Raw genomic sequence first — 17,541 nt, 5'->3', positions numbered from 1 at the left:
ACTCCTAATAATAGCAACATCCTCTTTAAATAAAGTAACTTAACAAAATAGTACCTCAGTTCTGGGCCTTACATGGTGACAGGCAAAACCTGTATTTGTGATCACAAAAGCTGTATTACAAACCAGATTTGAACAGCTCCACTAGCTGGACAGTTCTCATCAGCAGAACACGTGTGTGAAGAACAAAATGGACAGTACTGTTGAAAATGACTCCCAGTAACAACAAAAACTATGACCAGAAAAAATTGTCAGAGCAGGAACAACATCTAATATTTATCACAAAATAGGATTGAATGAATGTACTGAATGGCACAATCTGAATATATAACTGTGCTGCGATCTTTCCAGAACCCAATCACTAACAGCTGAGAGTGGTGTTCACACATTCCTAAATAAAGATCTAGATACCTAAAATATGCGAACCTCATATCTGAGAATGAAAGAACGAGTTGCAGTCTCGAAGCATGGAACAACATTGATTCACATATAATTAGAATCACTTTACTTTATTTGAGTGATATAACTTTGAGTGATATATGCATTTCACCTTATTAGAAAGTACAGTACAAGTTAAGCGGATAACAAAAATTAATCATATTCTCGCAACACAAGACTTAATTTGATCAATAGGTTAACTTTATCACAGTTCTTTATTCATTAACCTACCATACTTAGATGGCTGCCATTACTAACCATAACTCAATTTTTAAGATGTGAACGCATCATGGCCCACGTGATCTAGTATAATACTATTAGATGGCAGCGACTATGGACCAACTCCCGTAGAAGTGGACATACACGCTAGAGTTTTAATAAATAGGCTAAATATAGAACCAAAGAGACAACTAAAACCACGCTAGCTGCCTCATAAGATATTAAGCCACTGACACCAATGACTGCATAAACAGTGGGTGAAATGAACACGGGAAAAGAGTGTGGATGTAATGCTAGCGTGATCGTGAATATACTAAGTCAGACCACAAATGTATTCCTATTTGTTAGGCCAAAAAGCAAATAAAGGACACATCTAGAATGAGGTCATTTTTATTTGTCTTGTTACAGATAATAAAAACCACATCACTAAACTGCATCTACCGTGTATCATGTATGAATTCAACAAGAGTTCTAATTTGAAGCCTAACCACATCATAAGGCTTATACAGGTGAGTACTAGCGTGGCAAGCTATCAATATAGCTAGACAGCATATAAGGTAATATCTGTTAATTTTCATCGGACAGTCTATAATAAATGGATGCATTCATGTTTTTATAGGGAAGGACTGCTGGAGAAATTGATCTTCTCTAACGCTACCTGAAACTACACAAGTCATGGCGGTAAGCGAGCAAAATTACCTTTTAATTAAACATAAAGGCATTATTAAATACAAGAACAGCGTGTAATTGTTGCTGTTTCATTTGTTTATGGCACATGAATCATTGATTGCATGAAAAAGCAGCACCGCATATGAAACACAGGAACATACACATTGTCAAACAGGAACAGATATGATCGAATTTGTCCACAGGCACAACTCATCTTTGGCCCGATTACGTGGTTTTTGTGGCCATTATAACAGCATGTTTAAAATCCCCCGAAGAAGTTCCATAAACTTGGATAGTAGATGTGTTGGAATGAAACATGTAGGTTTATATAACAACCCCATCAATGCGACTGATATGCAAGCAGGCACTCTTTGGGCTTCTCTTGTCTAAAGAAAATAACTACTGAGTGAGTAGGAGAACTACCAGGTTTGAAAGTTGTTTCTTGATGTTCTACCGTATTGATTGTGGACATTCATAGACGAAAGAATCTCAAAATATTAAAAAATCGCAATTAATCTGCTTAAAAGAAAAATGAAATGTCAGATGTAATTTTAAGCACACGTCATTTTGGGGTGCACATAACACGTTTTGATGTGTTTAACTAGACATTTTCAAGGTTTATGAAACAATAAATTAATTGTGATACATTTAAAAAGCAGAGTACAAATTGAATTTATATTGGTCACACAATGTTTTTTCTGAATTCCTAAGAGCCATTCACACGAACAACAGAGGGGTCTACTAAGTGTGTTTTTTGTGATAGTTGACTATGCATATGCATTTTATAAACCTACACAGAATTTAAACCAAAATATAAAATGAAAACTACTGAGCAATTCAGTTTCATGAGATCCGGTTCCTTTATTTTATCCAACAGTTAAAAACAACAAAGATTTCAAAATATAATGCTTTACAATAAGATTTCTCATCATGATACAATCTTCTTTTCACTCAATAGTTTGTTGGCGTGCACACTGGAGGCACTTTAGTTGAGGTGTCTGAGTCTTTTTGATGCAATAAGTTAGAACCTCATTGGGGCGATCCACGACCAAGAACATTTAAGAACATCCTGTACACATAACATAAAACACTAAGACTACATAAAAATACACGCTGCAACTGTCTGAACATCGGCTTTTCCACAACTGTGCTTTAAAACATTTATTACAACACTTGTGATAAATAATATACAAACAGTATCCCTCAGGATACCACAAACAGGGAGCCAGCTTCCCGACACTTTAAAGTGTGAATGTCTTTGTTTTTCAAAAAAAGTTTGTAAAACATGATAAATACAGTAAGCAGACTATGATATTAAAAGGTAACTCTGTAATAATCTTGTCGGTTAGATTCTTCTGTAATAACTTTTTATACATTAATAAACAGATTTAAATGATATTTCGACCACACAGATAACTCTTTGCCATCTCTGAAGATGCTGCTGTGATGGTGACTTGCCATTCCTTCTCCCGCTCTGCTTTCGATGGCTCACCATTTCCCGGGTATTGTTGTACCACATTCGTACCAATGAACGTAGCGAACGTGTGTCTGAGAGCCCATTTTTCCAAACTCGACAGGTTGCTGGCGAACAGATCTGTAAAAACCTAAAAAAATGTGATAACATTTTGTTAGTCAAATTGCTTGAAAGCCTCTGCAAAATATTAACTCTTTATCCTCTCTTTACAGAACTTTACATAGGAAAGGAGCCACAACAGCTGTAAACTCAATGTTCTTTGAATGTAGTTGCTCTGATTAAAACTGCACATACTCATTTAAACTCTAATATGGAATATGTTGCGGTCTCACGGTCCCGGTATAATATTTTGAGGGAACAAGCAGCTAGCAAAGACGTTACAATTTGATTGGCATTGGATAGAAGGGTGAGGAAAGAGTGTCGAAAGGCCTGTGGCCAAGGACCATGTCTAAAAAATGGTGGTGTTAGTTATAGTTTATTAGTATAGTTTTGTTATATAAGGCTTGCTGCAGAATCCTTGTAGGCAAGCAACGGATGCACTCCAAGTGTAATTACAGTGCAAATTAAGGACTGTTGGTCAACATGGCTATTAAAAAAGACATTTTAGGACATCTAAGGTTTTAGCTCCCCCTCACTAATTTCTGCCTGTTGACATCTGATGAACATTTTTTGAGACTTTCAAAAGCTAATGTTTTTCCATTGCAGCATAACATTCTCATTTAGTCCAATAAAGGTGTTAAATCTAGACACTTTATGATTTATTTTTTAAAAGTGGACTAACACAGCAACAACCGTTTTTGCAAACTCACTCTCAGAAAGGGTAGCAAAAGAGAGCATATGGCTCCCCAACGGGGGAGAGTCCAGTGCTCACTTCATTGGACTCCAATCCCACAAATTAGGCCTAGGAATGTCCCTCTATCATGTCAAGCTCTTGTCCACTAGCTTTGAATCTGTTTGGGCTTCTTGCCAAACTAAGAGCTAGCTATTTGCATAGTCCCGAATCTACAGGAGATTGCTTCCAGATCAGAGCTTCTTGGTCCATCTTTCCCAAGCAACAGTGGGAAATTATGCATCATTATTGAAGTTCTGGATTGTTAAACCTTAAAAGAACAAGAGTCCAGAAGAGCAGTGCTTGGAAGCTGTGATGACAAAGTCCCACAGGTTGAAAATTCACCACCCCAACTTTATGAGATTTCTGTTTCCAAGATATTGTTTTGTCCCCAGAGTCATTGCTGCTAGCCACTCAGCAAATTCCACATCCCACTGTGTTGGCGCTGGGACAAATCTTGTACAGGACTGTCTCTTGCTGGCTTTGTCTGACGAAAGACGACTAAGTCTACAAATTTGACTCCATCTTGAGTATAACCAAGTGCAATTTGTCGAAATCACCAGAGGACAGTACATCTTTACTGGGCACTGGCTACAGTTGTCCAGATCTGAGCGTCTTCTGGAACTCACAGAAGAACTAGGTGGGGAAACGTCCAGCACACACTTATCTGCCTTTTTCCTGAAGTTTTAACATCTTCCAAGTTCTTTAACTTGAACACCCACAAATCTGATCTGAGGTTATGGTGCTCTCTTGGAACACTCACAAACAGATATCTGGAGCAAAGCACTCTCAGGTTGCAGCAGGTTACTGACAGAGAACCCCCAGATTAAAGCATCACACTGATCCGATGTCCACAAATAACGATTTGGTTTCTAGCAATGTTGTTTTCCATATGAGGCCTACTCTTCAACTCAAGGTAGCTTCAGGGAGGGCTCATACTGAGCCAACAGAAGGTGTGCGGCACCCAATTTTAATTTCAGTGAAGGGAGGTCCAAAGTGTTTTCAAAAACTGAAGGCAATTGCTCAAATGTGTTCAACTTCCATTTAAGACCTACAGGGGCTGGCCCTTTATCCGAGATCTTCCAAAAGTCCCATTGAGATACATAGCAGTACATTATAGATGAGGATGAACATGGAATACATTTTTCTATCAAAAACGGTAATTCTAGAGCCTCCTCAATTAATCATATATAATGGTTAGTGTAATATTTAGCAGACTACAGTCTCAACATTTCTATTGTGCCTTCATTTCTTGTTGTTTGCCTTGCATTGCAGCTGTCATTTGTATGAGTCACCATCATGAGGTTGGCCTACCAGTCTAAAAGCAGAACCTCATTGTTGTTTGCGGCTGGATCTGAGGATGTTGTACGACCTCCGGGGTATTATGCCACTGAGGAAGCCAGGGGCATAGTGAACGTGGGAGAGAACTAGGATACGTTACATACCATAAATGCCTTTGATTTTTCAGTAATTTCCGCCCTGTGAGACACACTGGCTCAGCGGTGAATTATAACACCTTTTTTTTCAGGAGGCGAGCACATAATGTTTAGCAAAACATTTTACAATCTGCGCCCACAGTGCATGAAGTGAGTTATTACTGCGTGGACCCAAGTCTGAATTCGTTTAGTAAAACTAGCCCCCCGGACGGGCACTTTGGGGAGCCTATCCTACTGCACACTACAGTCGTTTTTATGCACTGTACATAGAGCTCCCTTTCTCACAAGACAGGTCTTCACTTTATGGAATATGTGCAGCCCACTGTCTGAAAATGTTCGCTGCTGTACAGAATTTCTATTTATTTTTGTACTACTTTTGTAACTGCTTTTAACCATTGGGTCTTCCAACCCATGGGCTACACCTTTTCCTCTCTCCCCCTCCCTTTCTCTGTTCTGTCTGTTGCACACATCGTCTCTTTTTATTCACAGGACCACAAGCCTCATACTGCCCTCTGCAATGCTTCTCCACTTCACCTGAGGCGTGCCTGCCTCGACGCTGACACGAAGCCTGTTAAGCCCCGTTTAGGTCTGGTTATTGCAGTCGGCATATTACGCTGCCACTTTTCTTCTTTGCCCTGGTAAGACCCTGTTTTTCTTCTCCTATTTTCATCTAGTTGTCTGCACCCCCCGCCCCCAACTAACAACTCTGCATGCTTTTTTACTTCTCTGTTTCCCACTTGCCTTCCCTACTCAGATGGGTTCAGCTTGGAATGCCTGCTTTTTCTCAATATACCAAGGACGCGCTGCTTGCCTACAACAATAATCATGGCTCTATTGTTCTTCTCTCACTCAACACAATTCGGCTTTATAATATTGCCAAAATCACCCCTCCCATTCATTCATCATTGTCCCCTCTTCCGCACGTTATCCCGTGTCCTTCAGCCTTCTTTAAACTGTGCCCTCATTAATGCACAATCAGCCATTTATAATGTCGCAGCTTTATTTGCTCTTATCCAGGAGTCCAGGCTAGACCTTTTACTTATCACAGAGACTTGGGTCCACAGAGAACAGCCAGGCTCTATTTAATACTCTAGTACCAGAGGGTTAACCTATAAAATGGGTTAACAGATTAGGCCGTTGTGGTGGTGGTGGTGATGGAACTGCCATTCTTTTTCTCAGTCTCTTCCTCTGATTCCAACGCAGTGATTTTTGGATACAGACCTCCTGTGCCTGGTAGTAGCTTTTTGAGCAAGTTAAAGGAGCTTCTTGCTTCCCCAATTTTGTCTAATCATAAACTGCTGCTTCTTGTGGATTTTAAAGGATAGTTCCGGGACTTTTTTTTTATTGTCCCTACGGGTCGGCCATGTGTTTGTAAGCATAAATCGGTAGCTCGTAGGAAACTTTCCTATGGACCTTACCCGACTTTTCGCCCATTATCGCACTCGAAATCAGCCTCCATTTTGTGATAATCCTATCATTCCGCCGCATCGACCTGGCTCACCTGCCTTTGCGGCACTAAATCAAATCCCCCGCCCCTGAGCCTGACATCAGCAGACGCGTACTGCCCATTTCAAGCACGTCTCGTGTCAACAATCGCTGCGCCTCAGCTATTGACGTGTTGCCATGGAAATGGCAGGACGCCTCTTTCCCCAATAAGTATAAACAGACCGTTTCACAACACACAGCAGCAGATTTTCGATTCCATTCCTCTCTCTGTGTTACTTTGAGTATTCTGTGACTCGTTTCAGTGCTCTGGTCAGCTACCTTCGCCGCTTGTAGCCCGTGTGAACACCTGTACCATCTCTGTAAATTATTTTACTATCTTTACCGCACAATGGCCACAATAATGCCGTATATGTACGAGCCCGAGTACACCGAGGAAGAACTACTGGAAAGTCAAGCACGCGAAAACGATGGGGATTCGGACGGCAGTTGGGAGGACCAGTCAACGGATGAAGAGCCTGGACCATGTCGCATGGACGGCGTCTCCACCTGGTGCACGTGCAATCGGTGCGAGCTAATGCCAACTGAGGAGGAGAACTGCTGCTGCCGTGAAAATTCCGGGTGCTTGGCCTACATTTCGGAAAGCGAGCAAAGTCTGCAGGAAGGCGAGCAAAGTCCGCAATGCATCACCGAGCTGCCAGAGTTCAGGGAAGCCTGCCTCTCACGGACCGTGTTGAGGATGATGATGGTGCTTATGCACGAACTTCGCGGCACTGTTCGTCCGCGTAATCCGAGTAACGAGTAAGTATACTCTGTTTGTGATGTCAGTAATGCCACCACTATTTCATGGTCGTCTCCCACATATAAAATTACATTTACATATCATTCGAACGCATGTAAATTTGTTCCATATAGTGCATTTTCTAGATATAATTTTTTTCTAAGAAAAATGACATGTGTTACCTGAATCGACATTGATAAGAAAGTTTGGTCAGTTTAATACAGTTTGCATCTTTTTTTTTCACAGGTGGTACAGGCTGGTGGCCTATCGTTGCTTCACTTGGTGGCTTCACGGGAGGCTCGGACACCGCGTTCGGAGAGTAATACCTGCCTGTGCGGTACTTGCCATTAGACAACATTTCCCCAGTGACAGTGGACAATACCGCGGATTTTCCCTCGATGTGCTGCAACCTCAACTTTACAATGTGTAATGTTTATTATTTATGTTTAATTAAAATCTAAAATAAAGCCCAACATATATTTTAACAATGGTTGTTTTGATTTTTTAAATGAATCTAGTGTATATTCTCCTGGGAGGGTGAGGTATTTATAAACTCACCCCCCTGCATTCCATGTAGTAGATCCTGCAGCCATCCTCTTACATTCAGTTAGATGGCCTCTCCTTGGTGAGGCCCTGCGGCAAACGGGTCTTGTCTGCACGACCACCGCCCCGATCCACCCCCCGCCCTATCAAAGGCAGTTCGCACCGGGGTACTTGTGCTGGCAAGTGGAGCTGTCAGGGAGCGATAAAGGCCAAGAGGTGCCAAAGACCATGTACACTTCAAAGTGGTCTATAGAGCATGGGTTGTTGTTCCCATGTCTACCTCCAGACCCCGTGTCTCCTGCCAAGCATCCCCCCTCACGCTGGACGGCCCCCTGCAATCCACATAAGTGTGTCTCCATTCACGAGTCTTCCTGTGTCTTGTCTGCACGACCACCGCCCCGATCCACCCCCCGCCCTATCAAAGGCAGTTCGCACCGGGGTACTTGTGCTGGCAAGTGGAGCTGTCAGGGAGCGATAAAGGCCAAGAGGTGCCAAAGACCATGTACACTTCAAAGTGGTCTATAGAGCATGGGTTGTTGTTCCCATGTCTACCTCCAGACCCCGTGTCTCCTGCCAAGCATCCCCCCTCACGCTGGACGGCCCCCTGCAGACCGCATAATGCCACGACATATACACGTCATTCATTCACAAACACACCCCTGTTTCGAATTCTTTATAACCCACTTCATATTTCTAATGAGAACTTCTTTGCGCTTTGCTAGTCAACCCGTGAAGGTGCTGGTTATCTGCTCTTCGTCTCTGTGAACTTCCGTGACCACTTTGAGCAAACTCGTCAGTTTGCAACCTGTGAACTGCTCCCTGTTCTACGACAAGAAACTACTCTGATCCCTGCATCTAACTGTTTGTTCGTCAAGGTAAGTCCATGTACCATAATCATTTTGCGTCCAATTTTTTAATTTATATCTATTTGCTAGTAGTCATCAAATTGCATCCATGTTTTCTTTTCGTTCACGACAGTACATGCAAGGAACTAGTCACATGTTCTGAGTTTAGTCAAATTACTTTTTCTATTTTTTGAAAGTTATTGAAATACTTATCCGCATGTGAATAACATGTATAGTTCCAAGAACCAAAACGGACCTTGCATTGAACCTTTTATGTGTCATTTAATGTTTTAACACATTGGTATTCATAGAGAATTGTTGATCTTTACTTTTCAGAACTTTCCATAATGCCTGCCTGTTCCATTGGCGGTTGCCCTTCGAAGACCCATAACAAATCTGAAGGTACTATAATGCATGTTTTCCCTAAGACAATAGATCAGATAAGAGAATGGGTCCGATATTGCGGATATCCAGCCTCTGAGATAGAAAGTAGAGTCCTAGAAGTCTTTGCGGACAAGAGGGGTGATCGATACCGCATCTGCAGCAGGCACTTTAGCCCAGACATGTACTCCACATCATTGCTAATAAGGACGAAAACACCGCGAGCGAGGCGAAAATTGCTCTCAACCGCTATTCCCACTCTATTCGTCCACATCCCTCCACTGGTGAGTCAAGTTTACGTATTTATCTCTCGGCATTGCGGTAGTGTGTAGCATTAGCTAACAATAATTTCCCCATTTATGTATCCACTCAATATGAAGGCTGAAGATTCTCCATCCGTGTCGTTATTGCAGTCATCAGCCACTTCAAGCGCCTATCGGGTAATCTTACTTAGCTATTCTGACACTGACTTGTTTTAGGCATGTAAATCAATAGTTTTAATTGATCGTGTAATTATTTTACCTAATGGTACACCACAGTACTCGTCCTCTAGTCTTTGTTTTCAGTTATAATTATTGTTATCCAAAATAATGCAAGTACTGTCTTTCAGGGAGATGCTGAGGAGTCCAACGCATTGACGACAACCGTAGATGTCACTCAGATGCTCGAGGTACGTTTCCGGACAGTTCCATCGATGGAGATCATCAGATCTTGCATTCTTGTAGCGTGATTGTTACACACAATGTTTCTTTCGTTTTTAGCCATTGGTATGTCCTTCTGTCGTCGCCCTCCTATGTGTCTTCTTTTTTCAATATTGTGTTCATTACTAATGAAAGTCCTATGTTTCAGGGAGTCGATGGAGCATTAGTCCAAGAGGAAGGGGGAGCATGCAGTTACGGGTCGGCGCAACAGCTTGCAGAAGTGTGCACCGCAGTTACAGCGTCCCTTGATGTTCTTATGCATTTCGAGGTATGGATACTGACAGATCAATCATGCGAGATCAAATGACGTGATTACATCCGCTATACTTCCTTCTTTATTAACGCAAGTACTATGTTTCAGGGAGCTGACGGAGCTTCTTCAACAAGAACATCACCCCTAGTAGTTGATGCAGATCTCTGGGTGGTGACACTTCCAACGATGGAGCAAATCGAATCATATTTGGATATCCATTATTTATTTTAGACAACTGATCATTTGTGCAGGTCTATTTAGATGAGCCGTTGACGCCTGCAGAAAGTTTATGTTCTTTTAAACAAAATAGAAAACCATACTAATGCAATTACTGTGTTTCAGGGAGTTGCTGAAGCCTCATCTTCAATAATATCATCAATGGAAGTCTATGCGGAGCCCGAGGTATGGATCTTGACAGTTCAATCTAACTAGATCAACAATGCGTGAACTATTGTCGTTTGAATGTTCTACACAATGCGTTCATTCGTGTTTTGCTATTGAGATGTACGTATGGGTATTGGTCCCCAAGTACATTTTGTGTTTTCAATATTATTATACATACTAATGAAAGTTCTATGTTTCAGCGAGTCGATGGAGCCTCAGTGAGTGATGGATGTGCTTATCATGAAAGTATAGTCGTTGCAGCGCGAGAGGAAGTGGAGACATGCACACACGAGTCGGAGCAACAGCGTCCAGATGTTGAAGTTCGAGGAAAGAAAGTTTCAAAGAAAAGAAAGCAAAAGAAGGTTAGTGTCCTGTTCACTATATTATGTTGTCTTTCACTGTCAATAGTTCAATACTGTAAGTTGTGTTTAAACTGAACATCCCTTTTCTAATCTGTCCTCTAGTTGCGAGTGGGTGTAAGAACTAGATCTACACAGACAGTGAAGCGAACGAGAGATGTTGCTTGTCAAACCTTTTGGCAGGGACTTGAGACTGGAGATGCATCGTGCCAATGGGAAGAATATGAAGTGATTGACAACGGAGCTATACCACCACCAGCCATTGATAGTGAATGTCCTCCTGGTAGTTTGGATGCAGTCGTAGATCAATTCACAGAATCCACACCCGCAAAAAATAAGAGCACGCGAAAGTTGAAGACATTGTTTTTTTCTCCCATCTCCGGACAAGGAACAGATGTTGCAATGGAAGAGAATGAAGTGGACGACAATGAAACACCATCAATATCACTCAGCATAGCGGAAGACGATATCAGAGATTGTACCTTTCATGCGAGTGACATGTCCTCAACGTTACAGGCCGAACCAGCTGGGATGCAGAGTGACAGTATAAGGAAAGAGGCCAAATTCATTGTATTCGATAGCTGTTTGATGGATATTATTATGATGATGAAATGTGGGCATTGGGTTGGTGGGGAAGTATGTGGGGAGCCATTGATTAATGTGACTCGTGCAATTCGAGGCACTAACCTTAAAATACATGCCACCTGTACACAATATCATCCGTTCGCATGGTCTGCACAACCCATGCTGGGGCAACTGCCAGCAGGCAATCTACTTTGTGCAGCGGCCGCACTTTTTAGTGGTTCAAGTTTTAAAAAGTTACAGTATTTCTTTCAGTTTGTGGGAATCCATTTCATTGCGAAAAGTCAGTTCTACAAATACCAAACCGATTATCTATTTCCAGCCATCAGCGAAGCTTGGAGAATGGAAAAAATGTCAATGGAAAGTACATTCGCGGGCAAACGCTTCAGGCTAGCCGGTGATGGACAATGCGACAGTCCAGGATTTTCAGCCAAGTACTGCACCTACCACTTTCAGGACATGGAAAGTAAGAAAATTGTGAGTTCGGTGGTCGTGCAGGTGTCACAAAGTACATCCTCAGTGGCCATGGAGAAAGTTGGCTTTGTAGCATCATTGCAAGAACTACAATCGCGGGGAATGGTGATCGACCTGATAGCCACGGACAGACACGTTTCAATTGCCAAGACAATGAGAGAACAGTACAAAAATATAAATCACCAATTTGACGTTTGGCATCTTGCAAAATCAATCAATAAAAAATTGTCGGCTGCAGGAAAAAAAAAAGATATGCAAGGTATTTCACAGTGGTCCAAGTCAATCAGCAACCATCTTTGGTGGAGCTCAAAAACATGTGAAGGGTCGTTGGAAATTCTACTGGAAAAATGGCGGTCAGTAATGTTGCACTGTAGCAACGTACATCGATGGTCGACAAATGAGCATTTCCACAAATGTGAACATGGCCATTTGTCCACAGAGGAGGCACGGAAGAAGAAGTGGTTGATTCCTTCATCACCCACTCACAAGGCCATTGAAAAGATTGTATTTGATAAAACTATAACAAGAGATTTGAGGGGACTCACGGAATTCTGCCACACAGGAGATTTGGAGGTGTTCCACAATATGTGCCTAAAGTACAGGCCCAAAAGATTGCATTTTGGCATGGAAGGCATGATAAATCGGACTCTTCTAGCGGTCTTGGCACATAACCATAATGTTGGCCGTCAACAAAGTAGGACGACCGGAACTTTAGGGACGCTTCGCTACAATAAGGCCTTCACTAAAAGAAGTAAACAATGGGTGATCAAACCAGTGTTTGAGGATATGCAATATGAGTTTATTGAGAGACTTATCGTAGATGTCCTCGATAGGCACATACATGGAGTGGTGAACGAACCTATGCAGGGGACAACTGCATTGCCACCCAACATTGCCTCTGTTCCATGTCCACCTAAAGCAGAGCTCATTGAGAAATACACATCACGGTTTAAATGATTGTAATTCGATTGTCTGTTCTCTCGAGTCTCCTCATGTTGCAGGCCCATTGCAATTAAACCAAACAGTAATATAAATCATTTTTACAAAAATTATAGAATGTTTCCGTATTACAAACACATGGCCGACCCATAGGGACAATAAAAAAAAAGGCACGCAGACAAGATGCCCTTACACTAACTGGAGCTAACTAGAAATGTGTGCTCGCTCAAAGTGAAGGTCAGCTGCTTTGATGTTTTGCTCGGGTGGCGGAACGGCCCACGACCCAATATAAGGTTCTATTGTGATTTGACCTTGACAGGCCGGGACCATCCTGAAAGACTAAGAAAAGATAATGAATAAAATTTCAGAAACGAAACGATGAGCCACGTTCATTAGAAGAAGTAACGTCGGCAAAGAAGGAGTGGTGTTTCGGGTCTGCCCTACACAGAGACACAATGGAAAATGCAAATATAATGTAAGTAACTTTTGATGAGTTTATACCGCAATTTCATTACTATACAGTGGCTTTAAAGACGGGTTCAGTTGTACTTGTTCGTTCTATGTGGCATAGTGTTTTCTACCGCGCACTATCTGGAGGAGAAACATCTGCTTTTACTGAAGCACCTCAAAACCTTCCTCTTTGCTTCTGCTTTCTCTCTCCCTCTCCCCTGCTACAACTGGTCCACTGTCTGCGACCTCGGTCCTGGGCCCTTCCACTCTCCACCTGCACTGCCTCCCTGTCAACCCCTGCACTGGGGGACTGTCTCAGTATCCTACAGCCCCCCCTTCCCAGCACTTGTTCTGCACTTACCTTGCACTTGCCACCAGCTGGCCCTATTTATTTATTATTTTATGCTACTTACCTTGTACTCCACTCCCCCCCCTCCATGCCTCGCCACGCCTTTAAACACTTGTGTACACCCAGTAGCGCTGTCCTCGCTATGAAATGAATAATTTTAATAAGGATCTGATGGTGAGACTAATTTCATTTTTTATGTTTTTAGGTACATCATTCACTACTGTCTGTGTCACGAGTACCAGACACCGGCGGACGGCTTCTACAGCCGCCAGTTGCTTCTCCGCGTGAACAACGTTACCACCCTGACCATTTTATGGGACGATCGCCAAGTACAAGTATGCCCTTACGCGGTACTAACGGTTAGATGCAACATACCTACCGTTGTGGTGGCCTAGTGCCTCGTTGTTGGAACAGCCATGCGATTATCAGTGCGACAGAAGAGCTTATTTTTATCGTAAACCAACACCCTGTGTACTGCACACGAACATCGCTTCCCTCAAGACGAACTAATTTGGATCGAGAGCAAAGAAAAATGCAAATCGCTGAATATTCTCTAAACATTTGATGTCCAATAAACGTACTTTGCCAAATGTACAATCTTGCCGTTTGCTTTTAAACCACGGTTTCACATTCCGAATTGTGGTGCTGTATTGTGAGATGCTCTAAGACCCTGTGTACAGCAAAGGACCATCGCGTTCCTCAATACGAACTTTTTGGAACATGAGCAAATAAAAATGCAAATCGCTGAATATTCTCTAAACATTTGATGTCAAATAAATGTACTTTACCACATTTACAATCTTGCGGTTTGATTTCAAAGTACAGTTTCATATTCCGAATTGTGGTGCGCTGTATTGTGAGCTGATCTGTGTTGATTTCCGGGGTCTGTGTGGAGTCGCGTAGAAGACGCCTGGGCGCGTTTGCCTACGCAGCTCAGTCACGTCACGGATAGAGGCGGGGAATATGAATGTTTTGATAAAGTCTGTTTCAGGGGCGGGGGATTTGATTTAGTGCCGCAAAGGCAGGTGAGCCAGGTCGATGCGGCGGAATGATAGGATTATCACAAAATGGAGGCTGATTTCGAGTGCGATAATGGGCGAAAAGTCGGGTAAGGTCCATAGGAAAGTTTCCTACGATCTACCGATTTATGCTTACAAACACATGGCCGACCCGTAGGGACAATAAAAAAAAAGTCCCGGAACTATCCTTTAATATTAATATTCAACTTGAGTGTCCCAATACTCTGATTCCTCCAGGCTACTGGACATAGCCAGCTGTCATTCATTACACCCGTGGGTTACCTCTAGCTCATATACTGCAGGACATTGTCTTGATGTTATGTTTACTCCTAATCTAGCTTGGCCCATCAGTTCCACTCTGCCCTTATCTTGGAGTGACCATTTCATTAGATCTTTTATGCTGAAGGCATCTCCCTACACCAACGGTAGATCTCCCTCTTTACCCAACAAAACACGATCAAAAAAAGTCCTCCTGGACATTAGCTCAACTGACCTTGCTATCTTCTCTTCCCTGCAGTTCATCTGAATGACAAACTTCTTTTTCGACGAATTTCTAACTTCTTTCCGGACTATAATTGATAACATTCCTCTTCCTTCTCAATCCCCTTAAAAAAACATTTAATCCCTGGATCTCAGGATCTTAAGTTACTTAAGCAGCAATTCGAGAAGAAAAAAACAACTGTGACGCAAAACTAGAAAAACTGTCAATCTTCAAGATACTCGTACTGCATTGCTTGCATACAAAAAAGCTATCCTGACAGCCAAAAGCAACTTTCTTCATACCTGCATCAATTCGGCTATTAACAGAGCTGCAAAGCTTTTTTCTATTGTTTGGACTTTAGTCAACCCCCCAGCATTAGTCAGCAAATGCAACCCTCAGTTGAATTGGACAATTAATTGAATAATTTCTTCCTCAATTAAATTAATCTCCATAACAATCTACTAAATGAGGCTTCCATGAACGGACCCAGTAGTAAATTGGCCGAACCTTATTCGCCCCTCTCGCCCTTTTACCTTCAATGAAGTCACAAAGAATGACATTCCCCCACTACTCTCCTCACTTAAACCCACATGTTCTCAAAATGATACACTGCCAACGCTAGTGGCTCAACCCTATACATTTTCTTGTCACTTGCATCGCTAATCTTATCGACCTTTAGTTTAAGGAAAGGGTTTTTCCCTATGGCCTTCATCCCCCCCTCCCAAACAAATCCCATCTTGATCCCACTGTCCTCAACAATTATCGCCCCAAAGCGGGCTTGAGTTGGATGGCGAAAATCATGGAAAAGGTAGATGCCCAACAACTTATGTCTTTTATAGAAGATAATCATCTACTTCATCTTCATAGCATCGGAACCGCGCTGGTTGTTGTCTGGGACGATCTCCTACTCAATTCCGCTCAAGGCCATCTATCCCTTTTAGTTATGCTGGATCTCCTCGCTGACTAGTGAATCATTCCATTGTTTCATCAATACTTAAGCACACACTAGGGATTCAGGGAGCAGCTTTGGAATGACTCTGCAGCTGTTTAGCTGGTCATACACAAACTGTCAAATCTTTCCCTTTCTCTCCTGCACCAGTTACATGTGGTGTTCGTCGGGGTTCCTCTATGTCCCCCCTGTTCTTTTTAATATCTACATTCTCCCACTTATGTCTATTATTACCAATTTCAACAATAGTTTACACTCCTAAGCTGATGACATTCAATTATAGATCAAAATCTCTGGACTAGATGATTCTTTCCATCTGCTTTAGGCCTGTCTCGATCAAATCAAACATTGGCTGGCAAGGAACAATTTTCAGCGTAATATCTCCTAGATAGAAGCAATGTTCCTTTCCCCAAACATCTTCATCAGAACCCCTGATGGTCATCCGTTATCACCTTCCCTGTTTGGGTCTCCCGACCACCTTAACCATCAAAGTAAAACATCTTGGGGTAGTTTTAGATCCGGAAATATCCCTTCATAAACAAATGAATGGCAGTGTTAGGCAGGTATTTTCAAACATCTGTCTCTTGCGACCCATTCTCTCCTACCTCCCACACAATGATCATGCCACGGTGGTGGGAGAAGTGGTTAACTCCAAGCTTGACTACGCCAAAGCTCTCTGCACCAGCCTTCCAAAATACCTGATCCATCAGTTGCAGGTAGATCAGAACGCTGTGATCCACCTAGTTTGCAAACTTTCAAGAACCTCACCTATTTCCCCTGCAAGGTGTATTCTCCACTGGCTTCCTGTTCATTCTTGGATCACGTTTAAAATCCTTTGCCTGGTGTTCAAAAGTATGCAGGGACTGGCTCCACCTTATCTTGCTGAATGTATCAATCTCTACCTTCATGCTCCCTATGATCTTCCAATTCCTCCCGGCAGAGTGTCCCTACCAGCCATGGCACTTCTAGAGGACATAGGTGTTTCTTTGTGCAAGGACCAACGCTCTAGAATAGCCTGCCTTTCTCCCTACATTCCCAGAACTCTTATGGTTTTTTGTAAACACCTAAAAACACTTCTTTTTACTTAGTTGTCGACTTTCCAAAACTCTGATACTGCTACACAGTCGTTCATCTGCTGCTTCACCTGCAGTTCACTCTGCCTGGTATGCCTTCCAGTGTTTTGTGCCTCAAAAATACTTAAATACATATAATACATACAATGTGGCAACACCCATTGCTATCGGATTTGGGTCATTTTACAGCATCAGACTTTGTACAATGTTCATTTCTGCCTGCTATTCTCTTGGGTCCTCATTCTCATTCTGCTCCCTCCCTCTCTCCTCCCTTTTGGGCTTTCTCTTCACAACGGAGACCCTGTATGCACCTCTACCACCTTTAATATTTATAATTCTGCAATAAAGTAAACCGCAAAAACAATGTCATGGGAGAATGACCAGGCATTATCATATTGAAGCTGTTGTACATTTTGTTCTGAGCACCAACTATATACAGTAGATATGATATAGAAGTATGCATGCATAGAGGT

At 42.3% G+C, this 17,541-nt stretch overlaps 1 protein-coding gene across 1 annotated transcript in view; it reads right to left on the bottom strand.

Annotated features, from left to right (window-relative positions):
• Positions 1–2,164: 2,164 nt before the first annotated feature.
• The window catches only part of ABI3BP (ABI family member 3 binding protein), a 1,926,231-nt gene continuing 1,910,854 nt past the window's right edge, over positions 2,165–17,541 (bottom strand). The window contains exon 44 of the mRNA XM_069637268.1: positions 2,165–2,927. Coding sequence (XP_069493369.1) covers positions 2,812–2,927 — 116 coding nt within the window. The 3' untranslated portion in view covers positions 2,165–2,811. The remainder of the gene's footprint in view (positions 2,928–17,541) is intronic.

Source organism: Ambystoma mexicanum, chromosome 7p (assembly GCF_040938575.1).
Source record: "Ambystoma mexicanum isolate Mex_15411 chromosome 7p, UKY_AmexF1_1, whole genome shotgun sequence".
NCBI lineage: Eukaryota > Metazoa > Chordata > Amphibia > Caudata > Ambystomatidae > Ambystoma > Ambystoma mexicanum.
This window is presented reverse-complemented; position numbering and strand designations above follow the sequence as displayed.